Below are 22,229 nucleotides of genomic sequence, written 5' to 3' on the forward strand. Positions count from 1 at the left end.
AGTACCCCTCTGGGGTTGTGCAACATGGTGACTCTGAGTGCTTGCTGCTGCATCAGAGTAAACTGGCAAAACTAAGAGAGAGAGAAATGTGGCAATGCCAATCAAAATGTTCATACCTAAGACTTTTTCCCCAGCAATTCCACCTCCAGAATTTCTCTGTGAGATAAACTCGCACTATGTGAAAAGGTGTACATGTGAGGACATTCACTGCAGCATACTCTGTATAGCAAAAACGAAACACTAAGATGTCCATGAATGGGACACCAGTTAAATAAGGTATAGAAAGTCTGTAGGGTGGGATAAAAATGCAACCTCCAGTGGGGATGGCGAGAAAAAAGGAGGCAAGTCTTTATGCACTGAAATGAAACAAGTTTCAAGATAAGTTGTTAAGTGGAAAAAATATCTGCATAAAGATGTATATAGTATATTCCCATTTCAGTAAATATATATAATATTTATGAATATTTTCCTATGCATATAACATCAACTGAAGCATCACAAGTGCCTAAAAGAATGACTGTCCCTCATATATACACTACCAAATGTAAAACCGATAGCTAGTGGGAAGCAGCCGCATAGCACGGGGAGATCGGCTGGGTGCTTTGCGACCCCCTAGAGGGGTGGGATAGGGAGGGTGGGAGGGAGACGCAAGAGGGAGGAGATATGGGGATATATGTATATGTATAGCTGATTCACTTTGTTATAAAGCAGAAACTAACACAACCTTGTAAAGCAATTATACTCCAATAAAGATGTTAAAAAAAAAAAAAAAAGAATGATTGTCCCTGAAGAGGTCAATCCTTTGGTATCATTTAAATATCTTTGTGGTACGAACCCATGTATTTTTAGAAATTAAAAACATCTGGAAGGATTTGTCATGATATGTCAATTGTTCAAGTTTTAAAGGACTGTAGGCCTCTCATTCTTCTTTTGGAACCTTCCTCCTTTTCTCTACAGAGGTGACATTTGAAACCAGTATCCCCAAGTTCACTGCCAGTGTCCCTAAGTACAACCATGTGTAGTGAGAAAGGTCACGGTTATTTTGGGCTTGAGCAAAGTTCTAGAAATCAAGAAAAAAAAATGTAAGGAGTTACAATATATTGTGCATACAATATGTTACCATTTTAGAGTCAGAATATATGTATGCTGAGTCCAACATCGGTACTCTCATAAATGACTTCCCGTCCAAAAATACATAATATACATAAATATGTGTAAGGTGTGTGTGTGTATACATACACATACATATGTATATATATCTGAGAGAGAGAGAAGACAAATGTGAATGATGCCAAAGTATCAAAGTTACTTCATCTTTATTAATCTTCTTTTTCCTTCTAGTACTTGCCTATCCTCAAAATTTTTCACTAAACCCCAGGTTGCCACCTCAAATGTGAACAGATAGTCAGTTAAATCCACCAGTTAAGAAGCTTATCTGTTTGTCCAACCCTGGGCAAAGTACCTAGGAAACAAATAAAACTGCATAAACCTAGCCCTAGAGGAGCTTAAAATCTTCAAAGAGCTACCACAGTTCTCAGACAATTTTGGAGTGGTGGATTTATACTCAATTCCCCTAGAAATAGGAAAGCTCTTTTTTTTTTCTTAAATTACAAAATTCATTTATCTAGAAGTGGCAATTATATACTGAATTCTTCTTATACCTTAGAATGTTTTAAAAAGCAATACTGATACTGTATCTCAACAGAGCTATTTCAAATCAATACAACAGGAAAAATTATTAGTACAAGAAGGTGAACTCATCAAACCATAGTGGATACTACTGTCACTCTTAGAAATCAATTGCTGACAAACATAATGCTTAGAAATGGAGAGCTTGAGAAAAACCTAAAAGATAGGTAATTCTCTGAATTTGGAATATTTGCTTTGAAAATCTCCATGTTTTCTATCATAAAGGACCATTCTGCAATCACTCTTGCTTCTCCCTCCCTCTTCTTGCCGCCAGAGCCATGCTCCTCTAACTCCCTTCTCCCTACCTGCCCACACCTCCTGGGATTGGCTTTGCAGGAGGAGCAAAGAATGCTCAATAGTCAATAGGCTTCAGAAGAGAAAGAGAAGACATGGTAATACGTCTCCTCTCGGTCCTTAGGTCTGTAGGTGTAAGATCCTCCACTTTCCTTCCGGAAACATTATTTGTTGTGAGTGAAGGAGTTTGCTTTGCATATCAAAGGGGAGGGGGAAAGGTGTCTGACACTGAGCGTGATGACAATAATGGTGTATCTCCATCTGAACACTCACCATGACAATACATAATTCAAAGTTAAATCAATACGAGACTATAAAGAAAATGAAAGGAAATACAAATTCTAGTTTTTATCATGATGACTACCATATTGCTTGAAATATTCTTCCCAAAATACTTCCTGATGCCTCTGTTCACAAGTACCCAAAGCACACTCCTGGTCTGCCTAATGGGTAACCCAATAGTGGCTTTCATAACTTCCCCAGCAGTACCGTAAGAAACAGTACTAAGGACTCAAAAGCTAGTTTGGCCAAATATATAACAAAATAACTGTTAAATCTTGCCTTTGATTTTCCCCAGAATGAATTCTCCAATGTCCCCGCTTCTTTGGGACAAAAAATTAAAATGAGTACGTCTCATTGGTTCATTCTAGGTCATGTGACTTGGCCTGGGAAAGCAAGCATCTGACCTTTTTAATTCCCATACCAGTAGGCGAGATCTGTCTTTCCTTAGACCCAAAAGGATGAGGATTTCTCTAAACCTAGAAAGGGGATTTAGATGCTAGAAAGGGGGTTCAAACCTAGAAAGGTGGTTCAGAAACAGCTAGAATAATAATTATGTAACAATATAGTTTTACACATGATGACTCAATCTAAACGAGAAATCAGTTATCATTTATCTTACTGGGAGATTCTAGAGATGTCTCAGGGATAGAATCATGTTTGCTACTTCTTACCTCCTCTAACAATGGAAAGTTAAGTGATTCATAATATTTTGAAAGAACTGCATAAACCGTTACATAGCCCAATAATCTGAAAAAATTATTTTAATTCTAGAAAAAGTTATTTTGCTCATGTGAAGAAGAAAATCATGTGATTCACATGGGTAGTAGTTAAATCCATGGGCTGTGGAATCTTCCTGGCTCATATGCTAACCCATCTATTTCCTTGGACAAGTTAACTGTACTCTCTGTGTCTCAGTTTCCTCATCTGTAAAATGTGAATGGTAATACCTATAATGGAGATGTTGTAAGGATTACATGAGATCCTACAAGTAAAGAGTTTAAAATTGTATGTGGGGCATAGAGAGACCTCAGTCAATGTTATTATATAACATATACTCAGTGGTATAACATGAAGCCCATTTTTAACAATCCTACTACAATTTCTACGTTTTATCTTGATTCCATTTCATTTCATTAAAGGGCAACCTTCCGCTATATGGAAAGGTCAATCATTTGATACTTTTGTTAAAGGAAGAGAAAAGAGAGCAGACGGTCTTCTTTATCCTTTCAAAAATATCAGTGGAATAAGACCATTCAACTCACTGTAAAAGTCATGGTTCTATAATATTGATTTTTTTCAGAAGCAAATGTATAGGTAAAATGCAAGGATGGTCTCTCTTTCTCCCTAGAAACTAGGGTGGGAACAATAATATATACTATTCAGCTGGACTACCTCTAAATATAAATTTTACTCCCTAGATTACTAATTTTACAAGGTGGAGAAATATTTCAACATCAGTCTCAATAGGAAATAAATAACTTACATGACACTTTGTACTGCATGCCCTTCTAGAGCGTAAACTTATTAAGGGCAAGATACTCTGACCTCACTTGTGCTCAATAAATCTGTGGAAATGAAAATTGACAATATAATGGCTGGAAGTTAGCATATGTCCAGTAGCATATAGAATGCCCTTCATAACATAGAATATATATGAGTTGGTCAACATCTGTTGATACAAAGAGGTTGTTATCTAGGAATCAAGTGAAAGCCCAGGTCGTTGTCATAATTTGGTACATTCAGTATGTGTGTACTGAATACCTTATGTGTGCCAGGCACTGAGAGCCATGCCAGAATAAATCAGACATGGCCCTGCCTTCTAGGACTTTATAGACTAATGGAGACTAATCAAATATATCAGATATTTATATTTTATATTTGCAATAAAAGTTAGAAAGTGATTACTGCTCCAAAATGTTTAAATAAAATATTGCAAGAGGTAACAGATGGGAGGAATTTTTCCCTCTAAATGCATTCCTTCATAGAAAAAGAAATTGATCTCTCTCGTCCATAGGAAAGTATAGCACCCTTAGGGTCTGTCCCATTTTTCCATGAGCATTGGTGGTACAGTGGTGAGCATAGCTGTCTTCCATTTTTTAAAATGAACAGAGAAACTTCCTTCAAAGAGTAGAAAACAAAATTAGCATGTCTATCACAGCTGCAATTTATACTTTAGCAAACCAGATTTATTATTAGTCTATAACAAAACTTAGATTGTTATTATTTATTGTGGCAGTAGTGAGTTCACACACACACCCATCATATTCCCCAATCTCAAAAATATACACTGTGTACAGAGGCTGATACTTTCCAGGTTAGGAAATTGGTCCACTCACTGAGAATAGTGTCCCAAGACATACGTATTTCTGACAGAGCGTTACATCTTTCATTCAGAAATCAGGCATACCACTTAAAAAGAAACAGCACCTTCAATGCTACTGCTATTCTGTTAGGAAAAGTTCAGGGCACCCTGAGGATCAATATACATAACACCTAAAGAAATCCGTAAGTTCAGAGCTTCAATTTCATGTGGGAAGGAAAAAAACTTTGAACCTTGTTTTTAGAAAGAAATATCAATTTGTACAAATCAACTTTAAGAAAAACAAAATCATTTAAGAGAAACGAACTCTTTCTGGCATTCCCTTGTTTCATCACCCATTGCTTTCTGAAAAGACAGGTGCCTGCTGACACATGTGACTACGGGCTGCAGTGTAAGACCACCTGCTGCAAGAACAGAGCCGCCAGCCAGAGCAGGGAAGTGTCTGCATCCGGGCTGCTCACCAACTCCATCAATAAGGCTCTCTTGTGCCAGGCTTTTAAATACCTTCATTTTAAAATTAGATTTTGATTTTTTTCTCAGAAACAGCTAAATCTCTGTTGAGCTACCCAAACATATTTCACAACTTAGATTAGCGTGTTCTGCCTTCCTGCTTTTTTTGCAGCTGTTACTTTTAAGAGAGCACATTCTGCTTTCCAAATGAGAATGGAGGCTTTTATTTAAAGGAGGAATTTTTCTGCTTGTTGTCATCTGGGCATCCTCCCTACTTTTTATGATTTCAGAACCTGCTTAAAACATCTTCATATGCAAACTGTACAGCAGCACAAGTTGAAATGTTCACAGTTTCAAAAGTGATAGAAAACATAGAAACTAACTAAAAAGTAAAGCCAAGTTAGATCAAAGAGGGCACAAAAAAGCTCACTTGGTTTCACCTTTTCTCCAGCTGGAATCACTTATTACACTATCTATGCAAGAAAGTTAGTTAAAGGGATTCAGAGCATGAACTGTTCTTTTCAGCCAACCATGGCCAAAAAAAATTGCCTCACCATTAGTGTCATCTTTGATTATCAAAATATTGATGTGTCTATTTATACACACCATACCCACTTCAACAGGGTAGCTATAATGTCTGTGAATTTTTTAAATACACAGCACAATCGTATGCTAATGTCACCAAAGGAAGGTTCGTATATGAAATGGCAGAATTATTGCCATTTAAAACTACATCTTTAAACAGAGGTTGTCACATGGGATAAATGTGGTTATCTTTTTAATACTTCTGTAGAAAATTTATTAAAATATAGAAGCCAAAATAATTGGGGGTTAAATATCATTCTTGAGTAATTTATACAATTCCCTAAGGACAGATGCATGTTCTATTTGCTTGAACAAAGATTGATGAGACTTTTCAAAATCATTGTTGCCCATTTCTTAGGGAGTTCACAGGCATGACGTATTTAACAGGAATTTAACCCTCCTTATTTACTATATAATTAGGGTTCATCCATTTATATGGAAGGACAAGTAATGCTGTATAAGAAATAAATTGTTCTAGTGGAGAAAAAAGGTATTTCAGAATCCTTGGTTCAGAGCCCTCACTTTCTCTCCCCCTCCCCCTCCAATATGTTACCTGTACCTGCCTTCCCACCTCTACCTGCTTTTCTCTAGGCTCCCAGCACCTTTATCACTCCATTCCCACATAGCACTGAGATTAATCATCTATATGTCTGTCTTCACTATTCTCTGTGTACCTCAAGGGCAGGGCAACTGTGGGTGTTTTTCTTTGACCAACTAATTAAAGATAAATTTGTACTGACCTGAACCAACGTAAGGGAACTTAGTTAGGTAACAGTTTAAAGTGGAATTCACAAAATTACAAGTGGTTCCTATGAACACTCTAGTGGCACAATTTATTATTCAAAGCTTCCATCATAAATAGATCATTCCAAAGGTGATATAATGTGATGGCTTTATCCCTTTAAAAAGGCCTGACTTTTTAAACTAACTTTCCTCTCTATCAATTTCTTTATCTCCCAGGAAATGTCACTGCAATTTAAAGTACTCTTTACATTTAACTCCTCTAATCTTTTCAGGTATTTGAAAGTTGCTGTCAGTGATAGCTAAAATATGACACGTTTTTAAAAAAAAAAAAATTTTGATAGACATATACATATATATAGCAGGTGCTTCATTGGAAGAAACGTTATACTCTAAAATAAAATGAAAGCAACAAAATGCATGTTCTACGCAATAAACTCTGGTGGTCTACACTTTCACAAATTGATTTCCACTGGCTAAGCTAATATAACTTATCAGCCACAATCTTTCAAAGAAAATATAAGGGTGTCTTTATACTACACCATTTAATTTTGATCTTACTGAAAGTTGTCTGGAAGCCCAGACCACCCCCCCAGCCAAAATCTCTTTATATTTCCGATTAAGGAGTAGTCAATTATTTATTGAGTACCTACTATGCCCAAGCTCTATGTTCTGGGGAGTACAAATGTGTGTGAACGTTCCCTCAGCTATCACATAGGCAAATTTGGGAAACACAAATTAAGAGACTCATTTAATGACAGGAGACATGATAAGAGTCATGAGAAGGCAGAATCTGATTACCAAATGAATACACAAACATTCCACAAGCTTGGCAAAAAAGGAATAGTTAGGAACTGGACGGCCTAGGACAAATTCACGACGGGGAATCTGAGCTCAACTGGATTTTTGTTAGTGGAGAAAAGTGAGGAGGACAGACCAAGCCTTGTTATGAGGTGTTAGCAAATGAAATGAGACACAGAAAGAAAATGAAGTTTAGTGAAAAAGTTTTTAATCAGACAGAAATTTCTAGAAGGATGCTTAGAAGTAAACTGGAAGGATAGTTTGAGATCTTGAATGTCCAACCAACAGGGTCGAAATTTATTCTCAAGCCACTGGAGAACCAAACTGACCTTTGATAGTTTAAGGCTTAAAATTTAAGCCAGTGGGTCTCAAAGTATGATCCAGGGACTATCAGTGTCCCCTGGGCACTGGCCCCATCTCAGAGCTACTACATCGGAAACTCCTAGCATGGAACCCAGCAGCCTACATTTGAACACACCTTCTGGGTGATTTTGAGAACCACTGGTTTAAGCAAATTAAAATAATCAAGGCAATGTTAACAGCTATATATCCTTCTGCTGGTGGCATGCGCAACACAAACCAGTGAGAATGGCCTGAAAGAGAAGTTTCAGAGCCATTTCCAAGTAGAAGACCAAAAAGAAGAGAAATAAATATTTTTGAAAGATTTGCTATTTGACATTTAACAGCATTTTAGGATCACCTTTTAACGTTCCATTAAAGCTTCTCTCTTATAAGGAAATTAAAAGTGACTAAGTCTTAGAGTGGGGATTACAGCCTACTAGGTTTTCTCTCTCCTTTTCTGATGAAGAAATAGGCAGATTTCTCATCACGAAACGTGTGTCAGGAGGGAATTGGGAAAAAAAAGAACTAACATTTACTGAAGATTTCTGTCAGGCTGTTCACATGCATTATGCCATTTAATCCTCACAAAAAAATGTTATAAGCCAACCTATAGTATTGCCCTTTTATATAGATATGGATACTGGGATTCAAAGAGGTAAGAAAACTTTAAAATGATCAATTAGTAAGCACAAAACAAGGACTTAAGTCCTTTCGCTTCTATATGGTACCATCTGCCAGGAAGTCCAAAGATTCCCATATAAACAAGGAATTCATATTATTTCCAGTTCACTTGATGTTTGAGAGATTCTTTGGAAGCGTTCATCTTGTTTATGGAATGGGGAAGATATTTTGCAAATACTTAACTGATTCAATATTTTTGCCCCTTAATTCACTGTTTTCTTACAAGCTTCCACCTCCAGAGGCATGGGTATCTGTTACTGGACCTTTTCAGGAGAAAAGTCTTCAAACCTGGATGAAGGGCTTGAGGTCCAGCCAGGAACAGAAAGGGTAGCAAACCCATCCCGGCCCCAGAGGTCACGGGAAGAAAGGAAGAACAGGGATGGTAACGGCTCCCCACGTCTTCCAGTTTTCCTCTCTGAGCTTTGCATCAAAACAGGAAGCCAAAGAGAAGAGGGATTTCTGGCTCAAATTCTGCTTAGGACCCTGGGAAGAGATTGCCCGGTGGGCTACCTGACACCAACCTTAGGGTAAACTTGGAGACACAGGGCGCTCAGAGGGAGGGCTGCACCCACACCCAGGGGACACAGGTCTGGCCCAGCAGTTCATACAACCCTGCTGGAGGCTCAGAAAGTAGCTGAGTGGTAAACCAGAAGGTAATGAAGGCTACAGGTGGGCCAGAGGCCAGGTGAGGGACAGGTCAGGGATTCCGGAGGCCTACAGGGCCAGAATGGCCAATGTGAGGGTGAATACTTCAGGAAAGGGGGCTACCAGGCCCTTCCCAAGTTGCACAAGATCAGATCACAAAGCACACCAACCCCAGATATCAGTTGTGTGCGGGTCAGCAGGGCCCTGGAGATGGGAGGAGCCCAAGGAAACTCCCTCTTCCCCCTGCTTTCCTGGGGAAGAGACACTCCCTAGACCCATGGAAGAGACTGATTTGCTTACCTAGCGTTTGTCGTTTAACAAATATGTATATAGCCTTTATTAAATGCCAGGCACTATTCTAAGAGCTTAAATGTTAATTCACGTAATACAATCACAACACTGAGAGGTAGGGGTTGTTAGTATCCCTGTTCACAGATGACAAAACGGAAGCACAGAGAGGTTCCGAAAAAAGGCTACACAGTACAGCGAGAAGTCAAAGCCAGCCTCTGCTTAAAACCAGAGAAAGTATCCCACGTGATTTACTGAGAAGAGCTTAACTGATCACACTAAAATTTTTTATCCATCAAGTTACCCAGCAAGTGGGAGGTCCTGAGGAAAACCAGATGGGTCACATGAGTGAAGCAGCAAAGGACGGAGAGGAAATCTTGTGCCTTTTCCCATTGGAGTGGCAACGTGTCTATGTTTTCAACTTTGGGGGAAAAATATGGTGGCAGTTCACATACTTCCTAAAGGTCTTCCAAAAGCTTGTACAACAGGTTGAGTTCCTGGAGTGAGGAATCATGCCTTATCTGCATGGCTGGTTTTCTCTTGTCCAGTGACCACTGGAAAATTGAAATGAAGAAGCACTGCTTGGACCTAAGTGAAATCAAAAGACGTACTATTTCTCTAATTTTTTTTAATGGAAAATGTCCAATTCGACCAGTGTTTCTCAGTAACGTTTAATTTTTTCCCCAAAAGCCCAGAAGACTGAAATACCAACCTCAGACCAAACCTTAGTTTAAAGGTCTTGAAGTTCACTTTGCAGGGAGCACAGAGCTGCCTATTCGGGAAACCCTTTACCCCCCTGCCCCACAGGAGGACAAAACGAACCGTCAAAACAACAGAAAGGGAGACAAAGGCAGATTGGATATAATTCTGAAAGTTCAGTGTACTGCTTTCAGAAATATACTGTCATTTTTAGGATCAAAATGAATGGACTGAAAGTATAAGGGGTTTTAGAGGCTTTCTGGGGCTTCATTAATTATTTTTTCCCTAATGAGATGTTACCAAATGGAGTCACTACTAATGGTGACATGATCTCAGCTCCTGATGGGCGGTAAAATGGGACACTGAGCCCAGCAAGGTGGCAGCTGTATGGCACTGACAATATATTTATCGGAGATTTGGTTCAGTTTTTCAAATCTAACATGCCGCTGAATAGGTCCTGGGATACAGTGTTTGTACAATGTCTGTTAAAAAATGATTCTTTCCGGGAGGGGAAAAAAAAAAAAGAACAGTGCTTTCAATGTTCAGTATCCTTTACATCTGCTGCTCAGCTGGAAACACTGTTAAAAGGCCATTAGAACCTTAAGGTAGCAGACCTCGAAGGCTCTGAAAGCCAGGGAGCAATTTGCTGTTTGTGTGAGAGGATCAGCCCAGCCACTTCCTTTTCAAGGGCTGAAAACAGCTTCTGTCATGAGCCGTGAAAATCAATTCCACAGGAACCAGGCTGAAATGTGGCCGAAGGTGGTACACCTACAGGCTGGAGCTGCACGGCAGAGCCTCCTTCTGGGCAACCCTGGCACCTTCCAGAAGTCCCAGACAGCGGCTCCCCGGCAGTGCCTTCGAGGAGATAGGCAGCCTGAGACTTCCAGAAACCTCCAGGCTTCTCTCTTAGGACACTGGTTCTCTCTAATGCTTCATTAGGTTAAAATGAGAATTGTCGCCCAGCATGAAGATAGCTTCAGGAAGTGTCACCCTGGGAAAAGCCTGCTCTCGCTTATTTGTATTCCATCTTTCTGTTTTTCCTGATGATACTAATTGGGAGAGAGGCTCATTTTTTCCCAAAGAATACTGTTTCAAAGCCTTTCAAAACAGAGAGCAGTTTTAAACTTTTTTTTTCAAGTACCACATCATATTTTTGAAAATAAATATTTCAGAGGAATCACAATGGCTTTGTCAAGAGTCGTACTTTATAAACTAATGGTTAGAAAGGTTAAAACTCACTTTAAAATGCGTTACAGGGCTTCCCTGGTGGCGCAGTGGTTGAGAATCTGCCTGCCAATGCAGCGGACACGGGTTCGAGCCCTGGTCTGGGAAGATCCCACATGCCGCGGAGCAACTAGGCCCGTGAGCCACAACTACTGAGCCTGCGCGTCTGGAGACTGTGCTCCGCAACGAGAGGCTGCGATAGTGAGAGGCCCGCGCACCGCGATGAAGAGTGGCCCCCGCTTGCCGCAACTAGAGAAAGCCCTCACACAGAAACGAAGACCCAACACAGCCAAAAATAAATAAATAAATAAATAAAAATTAAAATGCGTTACAGGTTTCTCAGTTATAGGAAACTGTTATTTCAGTGATAAAATGCACCTTTGTTACTACATAGAATTAAGATCAGTATAACCTATATTTTTATATATAGTCAACACTTTGTTAAACTGCAAACCTTTGTATCATTTAATAATAAGCATGTTCTGGATAAAAATAAATCGCCATTCTTTAATCATAGCAACTAGTTTACGTTTATGCATATAACTTCTTACAATATTAAATTATCTATCTTTACAGCAATAACCCAGGCTGAGAAACTGACTCAAAGTTTGTTAAATATAACAAAATGAAAAAGTATAATTTCATGGTTTTTTGCTGTGAATATCTGTTGCACCTAATGTACTGTTTTAACTGGAATTTAAGTGTGATCACCCTACTTGTATTTTTTTTTTATTAAAATAGAAAAACATGGGTTTATACAATTTTTATATGTCTAGTATACAAAACACATCATGAAGATCTCTGATTTTAAGAAATCCCCAAGTTCCTTTTATTAAAGAAGGGAAGGTGGTAATTGAAAAGAGATTATATGTAATGATTTTGTTGTTGATGACATAAGATTTGCCATTTGCAACCTATTATATTCAATTAAAATTGACCTTTTATGAGAGCCATGTGGTAATATAGGTGAAATGAATATATTCTTTATGGCAGTCATATAAAAAGATTGGCCTAAGCTTTTAACATAGTACTTGACCTCCTGGTGTCTGAATACCCCCCAGTCTGTGAAAGAATATTGAATAAGATAACCACATAATCAAATGAGTAGTAAAAGCACAGTAAAAGCCTTTCACACATTAGCACTTGATAATGTAAAAGTAACAGTCAACTATGTTCCCTAAATTCAGTGCAAACATATAGCTGGAGGAGAGGCTGGAACAGATCAAGTAGGAATGTTCAGGAATCTTGCATTTCCAGATAATTAATGCTTTAGAATTACAAATTCTTTTTTTCCAAATAGAGCTCCCATTATGTCAAAGATCACTTAAACTCTTCAAAATCATTTGTTAAACTTTTTGCTACAAAAAAAAAAAAAAAAAAAATCAACGATCTTAAATTTTACCATTTTTTAAGTTTTAAAAACTCCCAATCATTGGGATTTGGAATAAAATAGGATAAGCAAACGGCTAAAGGACAACATTTCTTACTTTCTCAGGAAAAAAATTAAGGCCTGTCACTTAAAAATGCCTATAATAGCCAAAAGCATGGTGGCTTTTTCAAGTTCATTGCAAAAGTGCTATTGACCGGCTTCCCTGGTGGCGCAGTGGTTGAGAATCTGCCTGCCAATGCAGGGGACACGGGTTCGAGCCCTGGTCTGGGAAGATCCCACATGCCGCGGAGCAACTAGGCCCGTGAGCCACAACTACTGAGCCTGTGCGTCTGGAGCCTGTGCTCCGCAACAAGAGAGGCTGCGATAGTGAGAGGCCCGCGTACCGCGATGAAGAGTGTACCCCACTTGCCACAACTAGAGAAAGCCCTCGCACAGAAACGAAGACCCAACACAGCCATAAATAAAAAATTAAAAAAAATTTTAAAAAGTGCTATTGACTTTGAGCTATTCTGACCCATTAAGAAAATAATAACTGAAAGTTAGTCATCATTTTTTGGAAGACCTCAGAGTGCTTTCTTTGCAAAGAAGAGTTGCCTCAACTTCATTGCAGCCTTGAGAGGAAACACCTCTAGTTCCCTGGAATTCAGCAGAGGAGCACTGGCCCCTGCGAATCTCAGTTGTTCTGGGGGCACAAAAAGAGGAAGTCAATTTCTCAAGAAATCCAAGAAATGTAAGGAGCAAACACACTAGCTGATAAAGCCAACAGAACACAGGTGTGCAGGTCCAGAATGTATTATGCTACATCTGTAATTAAATGTGTATAAAATGAAGGGTGACCAGCTCTAAATGTAGTCTCCTTGTATCTGGAAGTCAGGAACAAATGGCTAGATCTGCACAGGAAAAACAGCTCAAGGCGGGATGGGGCAGGGGAGGGAGGGGGGGAGGGTTGGAATTACTCTTGACCAGAAATCTTCTAAAAAAGACCCCCAAAGTGAGTCCTACATACTCATAGGGAGCCTACCATATTAGCAAAGAATAATCGGGATCCTACCGTGAAAGAAACTTAAAATGACTTTTCCCAGTTTCCCTTTAAAGCAATGCTGTGGTTTTATTTTACTCGCGCAGAAGTGCCCAGGGCAGCTGGGTTAGGCCCCGTCTGCTCTAGGCACAGGTGATTACGGATTGAAGAGAGCCAGTCATTCTCTTTCCCTCGGTCCCCCTAGTGGTCAGTGTAGACATTTGGAAGAAAGCTGAGGAAACAGGGTCGGGGTGCGCAGTTTGGAAGCAGCAACTCTTTCTGGGTGGAGATTCCTACCCAAGGTCAAGGCGAAAAATAACACAAAATCATTGCTCAAATATGACTGTCTCCCCTGACAAAAACGTGTACTGAAAACCACATTGAATGCACCCGGAATGTGGCCCCCAGAAACTCAAGGGATGGTGCCCAGACCAACAGCATCAACGTCACCTGGGAACTTGTTAAAAATGAAAATTACAGGTCCTATCCCAGAACTACTAAGTCAGAACTTGTGGGGACGACCCAAGCGTTCGCATTTAACAAGGCCTCCAGTGATTCTGATGCATGATAAAGTTTATGAAGCACTGCTCCAGACCACTGGCTCTCTTCCCTAGATGCACATCAGGATTACTTGGGAAATTTTCAAAAGAAAGGAAGAGAAGAAGGGAGGGAGGGAAGTACCCTTCCCAGACCGATTAAATCAGACTATCTGAAGATGAAGCCCAAGTGCAGGTATTTTTTTAAATATCTCACATGATTCCAGGATAGCCCTGGCTCTTTCCAACTCGAAAGAGCCAGTTGTTAAATTTTCTGGAATTTTGTGAGCCGGTTGTTGAGCTGTGAGTAGCTCAAGATCGGTCACAGTGGGAACACTTAGACCACAAAAATTGGCAAATGCTACAAATCTGGTCTCTCCACACACTACCCTCCAGAGAGCCAGTTGTTTAACATTTATCAGTTCACCACTGGCTGGAGTTGAGAAACACTGGTTTAAAGCAAGAATGCCAAATACTTAATTCAGATAGTCTGAGTCATTCCTCTCAATTTCTCCATTACCCCTAAGTTCCTTATTAAGATTATGAAGATTAACCAAGCATTTCAGTGGCCATATACGTGAGAAAGGTGACTACCAGCCCGTCTTAGGGTATAACTGTGACTAGTTCAGATCAACAGCCATAGTCCGTTTCCTTTCTCTTCCAGGCATGGGCATAGGAAGCAATTCTGGAATGAGAAGCGTGGGTAAATCTGCTGGGGGACTTTTGAGGCTAGTCTGCCTCATCAATGGAGAGATGCACATGGGAAGAAATGGTCCCTTTCTATGCCTCTGGGCATTGCCCCTTTGCCTCTTGGTACTCCAGCAGCCATCTTGTTTCCATCATGGCCCTGACCTGGATGATGGTTGGAATGAGGATGGAAGAGCCAAAAGATGGGGAGAACCTGGGACTGGGTGATACCGTTAACTTTCTACTTTCTCACTCCTAGAACTGCTCTATGTTGGGACTTCTTCCTATGTAAAAGAATGGCTCTCAGTGATCATGTAAACCGGAACTCCTCTCATGCTTTCAGGGCCTTCTTTCCATAAAGGCAATGTGTGTGTCCTCTGCTCCCCCCAACCCCTTCCTGACTCTGTACTCACACTTCAGAGCCCATCGCTCTGCTTCAAGGAGGCATTTCCATAACCCTGTGATCAGAACACAGGATCCTATATTTTTTCCATTTTTAAAATTTTTTTCTTTTTATTTATTTATTTACTGTGGCCGCACCTCCAGGCATGGGGGATCTTAGTTCCCCCACCAGGGACCTGAACGCACACCCCCTGCAGGGGAAGCACGGAGTCTTAACCACTGGACCGCCAGGGAAGTCCCCACATGATCCTCCTGAATGCTTTCCCAGTGCCAGGTACCCTAGTGCTGTGCTCTCATCTCAGCCATTCACTGTTAAAGGTGCCCTTAATTTCTGCTTCCCTGCTGGGATTAAAATTCCCTGGGGCCCTATAGCCAGTCCCTGGCATGGTGACTTACACATAGTAGGTAAATAAGAGCTAGTTACTGGAAAAATGAAAAAAAAAATGCCTAAAAGAAATGGAGAATAGGTTATAAAAATAATAACCTGAATAATGTGTAAATGTGGAATCAAATTTCTATTTCTCTTTGTTACTAACTGGTGCATTTGTTTAAAAATATTTTTCATCCAGGGTTATTAAAAACTCTTCAATATTTCCATCCAGGATTATTAGAATTTTTAAACCTTTACCCAAGAGTTAGCACTATGAAACCCTTTATTTACAAACATACCATCCAGGGAGTCAACTACACTTTCAAACACTCTCAGGTAAATCACTAAAAACTGAGTAATACAGGAGAAATCTATGAAACTACTTAAAGTCTCGTTGTGTGCCAGCTAAAGAATTTAAGAAAGCAGAATTTGGTCTGCAAAAGGATATAAGCACCAAGTTTGAAATATTAATTATTCCGTTTATACTGGCAAGACAACTCTAAGTCACCTTGCTGGCCTTGCTAGAAGTCTTTTGAGAGATGTGAATTAAGGAGGAAAAAATGTCTTATGATGTTACTTTTGTGGGTTTGAATATGAATTAAGACTGAGCTAATGAATTATTTTATCAATAATTCCTTTACTGCAGTTTTTAACCTAAACTCGTATTTCTATAAAAATCTAGCGACTGAATGGTAGGTCACTTTGGTTTAAAAGGACTCAATTTTATATTTTGTTAACTGTTCATAATACTCACCCATAATTGTAAAAGAACACTAGTCACCCTCTCACATAAATTATAATGCAATGTTTATACTACAGTATTTTAAAGAACATAACGCTGTATATTTTAAATCACTTTTGATAGTGGCCTACATTTCTGCTCACAAGCTATTACAATGTGGCACAGTTAAAAGATATAAGTTTTATGTAAAGAAGTATATCAGTCAACTCAGATGAACTCTTATTCTCAATGATGACATATCATCTTCTAATTAAATCAGCTAAGATAACTCTGTTTGCAAGGATCATTCTAAAATTAATTCCCAAATCAAGAGTCTAACAAGTGGTACTCCTAATAGTCCAGATTTTAGATTGCTTTGATACCTGGAATTAATGTGAATCTTTTAGTAATCTAGTGACTTGACAAATCATAAAAAAACATTTGAAGTTCCGCTAACTCATTTCTACCTCACAGTGTTCTTCGAAAGGATTTTAAAGACATCGCCTAACTAAACAGAGGGCAAAGAAATCAGAACTCTGTGAAGCAGGCAGCTAAATGGAAATTAAATTATTTATCCCAAACTAGGAGATTTAATATGTCTCCAAAAGAGTAAGACTTACCAAACACTGTTTTTTCATTTATGTTAATGTGATATCTACATGTAAAATTGAAAAAAGAGTTGGGTTAACAGCAAATGTATCAAATAAGCTGGTTTGCTGGGGAGCAGAGAGAGGGAAGGCTTTTCCCCGGGAAGCCCACCAAAAAAAGGAAAGGACTGCTGGAAGAAGGCCAGATAAAATGAAGCATTACATATTTTGAAATTTGAAAACAATAAAGAAAGACTAAAAATGTCACTAGTATATCAGTGGAATATAAGAGAATTTTTTTTAAATTTTAGACTTTGAGACAGATTTTTAGATTTTTGAGATAAATTGATATTAAAGAGATGGGAGAGAATTTACTGCTTTCTTAATATCCAGCTATAGCCCGACTCTCAAAATACCTGAGATAGAAAAAAGGTGGCAAACTAAATTATTGAGAACAGAGTTAATTATATTTTCTTCCTAATCTGTGGAGATAAACTTCCCTCCTCCCTCTACCCCCATGATAATTTCCTGGAGTAAGTTTTTTTGGACTAACCCAATATTCAGAAAGTAGGCCCAGTGTATTGAAAAAAACCCGACACATGTTTTTACTTTCTATCTTTCATATAACCACATCTATACAATGATCGGGAAAATGCAAGAGTACACAGACAATTTAGTGGTGGTAGCGTAGCCAATTCCAGAGAACATAAAATCCAAATTCAAAGTGATTTTGAAAAATTGTAGATGTTGCAAGTAAACAGAAAAATAGCTTGAACTGTGAATGAATGCATATGGTGATTGATAATACCAGGTTATAGATGTATTAGATGAGGAAAGAATTGATTTTACATGCATTCATTCGACAAATACAGAATGGCAGTGGGCAAGGTGAAGTGGATGGACTCCAGTGCATGGGGTCAGAGTGCCTGCGTTTGAATTCCAGCCTCATCACTTGCTATCTGAGTCATCCTTGGGAAAGTTAATTATTTGTCTCTGTGTTGCTCAGTCTTTTCATCTTTAAAATGGGGATAATGATAGCATCTAAGTTATTAGAAAAAGTCAGTAAGGCAATGTTTAATGTTTTGAAAGTAGGTAATGTTTTTCAGATAGGTGCCGGGCACATAGTAATTTCTATATAAGGGATTGTTAAGTAAAGTTGCGGTAGATAAATGAAAAACATTAACCTGTAAGCCAATAAATTACCACTAGTCAGCAACACATGCATATTATAATTAATGACTCCAAGAAGGCTCAAAGCATAAAATAGAGGCACCGTAAGCATAAAACAACATTCCCTGAATTGCCCAGACTTTTAAGCAGATGCTCTTTTCAGTTGTGAGTTCCTTTAGAAGTTGAGCGCCATCAGGATGAGTTGGATTGGAAAGTGAGATAATATTTCTGATGCTGGAAGAAACACTGGCATGTCTCACACTGACCTTTGATCAGAATAACAGTCCTAACAAAGAACTTGATGCTACATGGCTCAATATCTTCCCAGAAGATAGAACAAGAGAAAATAAGCAAGCACACTTTGAAGGCTTTTGGCTAGGTATCTGGAAACATTTTGATACCACAAAAATTACTAAGCATAGAATGGATTGCTGAGAGGGGCTCAAGAGTCTATTCCTTTGGAGGTCTTTGAAACAAGGGCAGATAGTCTATCTGATCTGCCTGGGATGGTTTAAAATCAGGGCTGAGTGAAGATTAATGGTACAAGCTGCCCCCTGAAGGCCTCCTCTTTCCCAAGCACTCTCTGAGAGTCGAACTTTATATATTACCCATCAGTTCCTCATCTGTTGAGTTTGAAGAACTCCCTTTTATCCTAGAATGGAAAAGGGCACACTATTTCACAATTGTGAGTTCTGAGTAAAACTTTAATAATGTCATGATGAAACATCATGTCCTTATTACTTCTCAGTTATTTTACCAGGCAAGCTACCTGTAAATATCTTTCAACTAGAAACAGCTCTCAAGAACCTGAAATCTGAACAGCAGTTCCTTTAAATTCATGTTCCCTGGCAGACTAACAGCACATGCCGTTTCTCAAGCAAACCAGTAAAAGTCCAAACAAGGCAAAGGATGGAAAGGAGTTGAAGGGAAGGATAACCACCATATACTAGATAATTAAAAGTAAATGGTATCAGGAACGAGGGAAGAGAGGAAGAGTGTGTTCATTTAATAACAGGACACCTAAGTGATCATTCCAACAGCAATAGGTAGCGCTGAGTAAAATTTACCTTGAAAAAATGTTGATCCTTAATATACAGTTATCTTTCAACTCATTTCTTTTCCTATCAGATGTGCCTCTGACCCCCCAGTGACCTATAGCTTGAGTATTTCCACTGGCACAAAGGACAGGAGGATTTAGGCAAACTCAACAGTGCCCTTAGTCCTAGAAAGTGATTTTAACAAAAGTGCACACGTTTTAGAAATTCGTAGCTAATTAGCAAGCAGTGTAATTGTCAAGGGGTGGAGAAAAAAGGGGGAAAAAACCCTCTGTAGTTAAAACTCTACTGAAGGATTTATTTCAACCACTGGCAATGTTTCAGGAAAGTCAATGGGGCCTACAGAAATCATACACACCGAAAACCTTCCCTCTGATATGAAGGAGATTTGCATCGCGGTAAGGATGAACTGTAGTCTCCTGAAAGTCCCATTATCCACTAAAGAATACTGAAGCAATTTAAAAATACTTAACTATTTTCTTCTTTGAGATATCTTATCTGAAATCATGTTGGGAAATATGTGTGTTTAAAAGTTTGAAAAAGCCCAGATAAGGGGAGAAAAAGTTCCTACAAGAAGTGATCCATACTCTAAACCTTTAAAAAGTTGAATTCCCTGAGATTGTGGGGGGAGGGGAAAAAAAGCAAAGCTGATCCTTATCAATTAATTAAAAAGAATGAAATAACAGTAGACAAAGGGGAAGGAGAGTTAAGAAACTTAAGGAGCTGCGGGGGCAGTCGCTTTCTATTCACTGATTAACAAATTAAGGAGCTCTGGAAAAGGGAGAAGTGACAGGGAGAGAAAAGTGGTCTTATAATTCACCACAGGTTCCGCCTCCGACTCACCAGAGGCTGCCTATGTCTGGCTCAGAATTTAAAAAGGCTCTCTGTATATAATGCTCCGCGCTGTTAGCGTGATGTGTAAGCTGTTTTTTTCAATGCCTGTATTTCTAGAAATGTGCTCATTCCGGTGTGAGTAAAACACCCCACTTGTAGAGTTTGTGGATCAACCGCAATAAAACAGCAATCCCACTACGTATCGAAACCGTGATGTTTTAAGATCTCTGCAAAAATGCTTTTCCTCCAGCGACCAGTTCTTTGGCAAAACGCAGAGAGGCTGGTGGAAATCCAGCGTTTTGACTCGACCCTCCGAGGACCCTGAGGACTCCAGCTGCGGGGTCTGAGCAGCCCGCGCCCCCGGAGCATCTCCTGGCCTCCCTCGCAGCCACAGGATTACCTCTCCCCAACACGTTTCATTCACCGAGCCCCCGACAAGCTCGGGTTCGGTTGGAGCTAAGAGCCGGAAAACACGCGCCCAGGCTGCCGCGCAAGTTGTCGGAGGGGGCTCTCGGTGGAGGAATGCTGGTGGCCGGGCACGCGGGGGACGCGGGGTCCCAGGAGCCCGGGACGAATCCACCAGCGAGCCACCCGCTTAAGTTGTCTCCGCTTCCCAGAGCGGGCGGCCGAGGCCGCGCTCAGGACGGGGCGCGGCGCCGGGTGGCCGGGGTGTCCCCGAACCGCGAGTGACCAACCGCAATCGGGGAAGCACTGAGGAACCGTAACGGGAAAGCCCGCCCCAAATCTGAAACGGGCAGCCCACGAACTCCCCTGAGCAGCCCGGAACCGCCGACGTCGGAGGCCGAGTCCCCCGGTGGGGTTCCCCCCCGCCCCAAGCCTCTCCCGCCCCCGGCCCGGGCGCCGGGCGCTCTGCCTCCCCGAAGGTCAGGAGAGCGGAGCGAGGGGCGAAGGGAGCCCTCCGCTTCTCTCCACCGCCCCCGCCGGCGCGAGGGCGGGAGCGGAGAAGGCGCCACTCAGACTGTGGCGCTCGGCAAACTGCGGCCGCAGTTCTTCCAAGTTTGCCTGAGCGAGCGGCGCGGGGTGGGCGCCCCGCTCGGCTATCTGCCCCCGCGCCGCGGCCGCCCCGGAGGGTGCCGGGCTCCCCGGCCCGCGCGGCCGGGGCCAACGGCGAAGGCGGCGCGAGGGCGCGGGAGGGAGGGAGGCGGGAGGGAAGGAGGGCGCTCCCGCGTGTGCACACAATGAGACAGCCGAGACGCACACCTTCCCCCGCGGGCGAAGCGGCGGGAGCATCCGCCGCCCCGCACAGAAGCGCCGCGGCTGGGAGAGCCCCGACAGAAAAGTGAACAGCAACAGGGGGAAGGCGGAGGGCTTCCGGAGGCGCGGGGGACGTGCGGCCGCCGAGGGCTGCAGCCGGCCCGGGCCGCGCGCCCGCGCTTACCTGCTATCTCCTGGTAGGGGATGTCCGCCAGGCTGAATCCCTTGGCACCGTACGCCTGGCGGACCTCGCCGCAGCTCCGAGCCTTCACATCCGCGCCGGCCGGGAGGGACAGCAGCAGCCCGGAGAGGGGAAGAATCACAGCCCCGATCCAAGAAGGCATGGTGCAACATGCAAATCCAGCTCGGTGAACCCCGGGACCCGTGCGCTCTTCACCTTGCCCCTCAAGCCGAAAGCCCGCCAGAGCCGGCGGCGCGCTCCTCGCCGCTGCCCAGCGTCACCCCCTTCCGCCAGCCGAGGGGACGAGCAGCGCAGCCCTCTGGACTACGCTCAGCAAACTTTTATAAGCCTGATGGAGGATGGCAAGCCAACCAGGGCTGGCTGGGAAAGCAGCCGCCTTGCTGCTCTGGCCCCCCAGACCGAAAACGGTGCAATAAAAAACGAGAAAGAGGAGGAAAAGAAATGTTTAGAAAACCACCATGGGGGTTGAGAGCTGCGATCCGAGTTCCGAGCCGCAGAATTCTAGCGCGCGGCGAGCTCGGCTCGCGGGAGTGTGCGGCGAAGGTGGGGACGCGCGCCGGCTCTCCCGGGAGGGAGATGGACAGGCGGCCGCGAGGGTGTGCGCGTGCGAGTGTGTGTCGGTGTGAGCGCGGGGTTCTTGGGGCTGCGTGTGCGTGGAGGTATGTGTTGGGGATATACGGGATCCAGGGGAAACCTCAGCTTCACACAGGCTGAGGGAGCCTGTGAGAGTCCTCCTGAAATAGGGAGAGAGAAATCCTGGAGACAGACACTGGAGGCAAGAGGGAAGGAAAAAGGAGGGGCGGGAGAGAAACGTGCTACACATTGCACAGCCGAAATTCAGAGGCAGAGTCGAAGGCAAAACCTGGACTGGATTTCTTTCTACTCGGTAGAAGAAGGGAGGGGGAAAAAAAGGAAAGGTTCCTATTTTCTCATTCCCTGAACATCCTTCATACTGATCCGAAATGCTACCTTTAAATGCCATAACAAAGTCATCTAGACAC

The 22,229-nt window shown here is 41.7% G+C and overlaps 1 protein-coding gene across 1 annotated transcript in view; it reads right to left on the bottom strand.

Annotated features, from left to right (window-relative positions):
- Positions 1-22,004, bottom strand: part of GPC6 (glypican 6) — a 1,076,681-nt gene extending 1,054,677 nt beyond the window's left edge. Inside the window, exon 1 of the mRNA XM_007196857.3 lies at positions 21,211-22,004. Coding sequence (XP_007196919.1) covers positions 21,211-21,370 — 160 coding nt within the window. The 5' untranslated portion in view covers positions 21,371-22,004. The remainder of the gene's footprint in view (positions 1-21,210) is intronic.
- Positions 22,005-22,229: the final 225 nt, after the last annotated feature.

Source organism: Balaenoptera acutorostrata, chromosome 18, assembly GCF_949987535.1.
Source record: "Balaenoptera acutorostrata chromosome 18, mBalAcu1.1, whole genome shotgun sequence".
NCBI lineage: Eukaryota > Metazoa > Chordata > Mammalia > Artiodactyla > Balaenopteridae > Balaenoptera > Balaenoptera acutorostrata.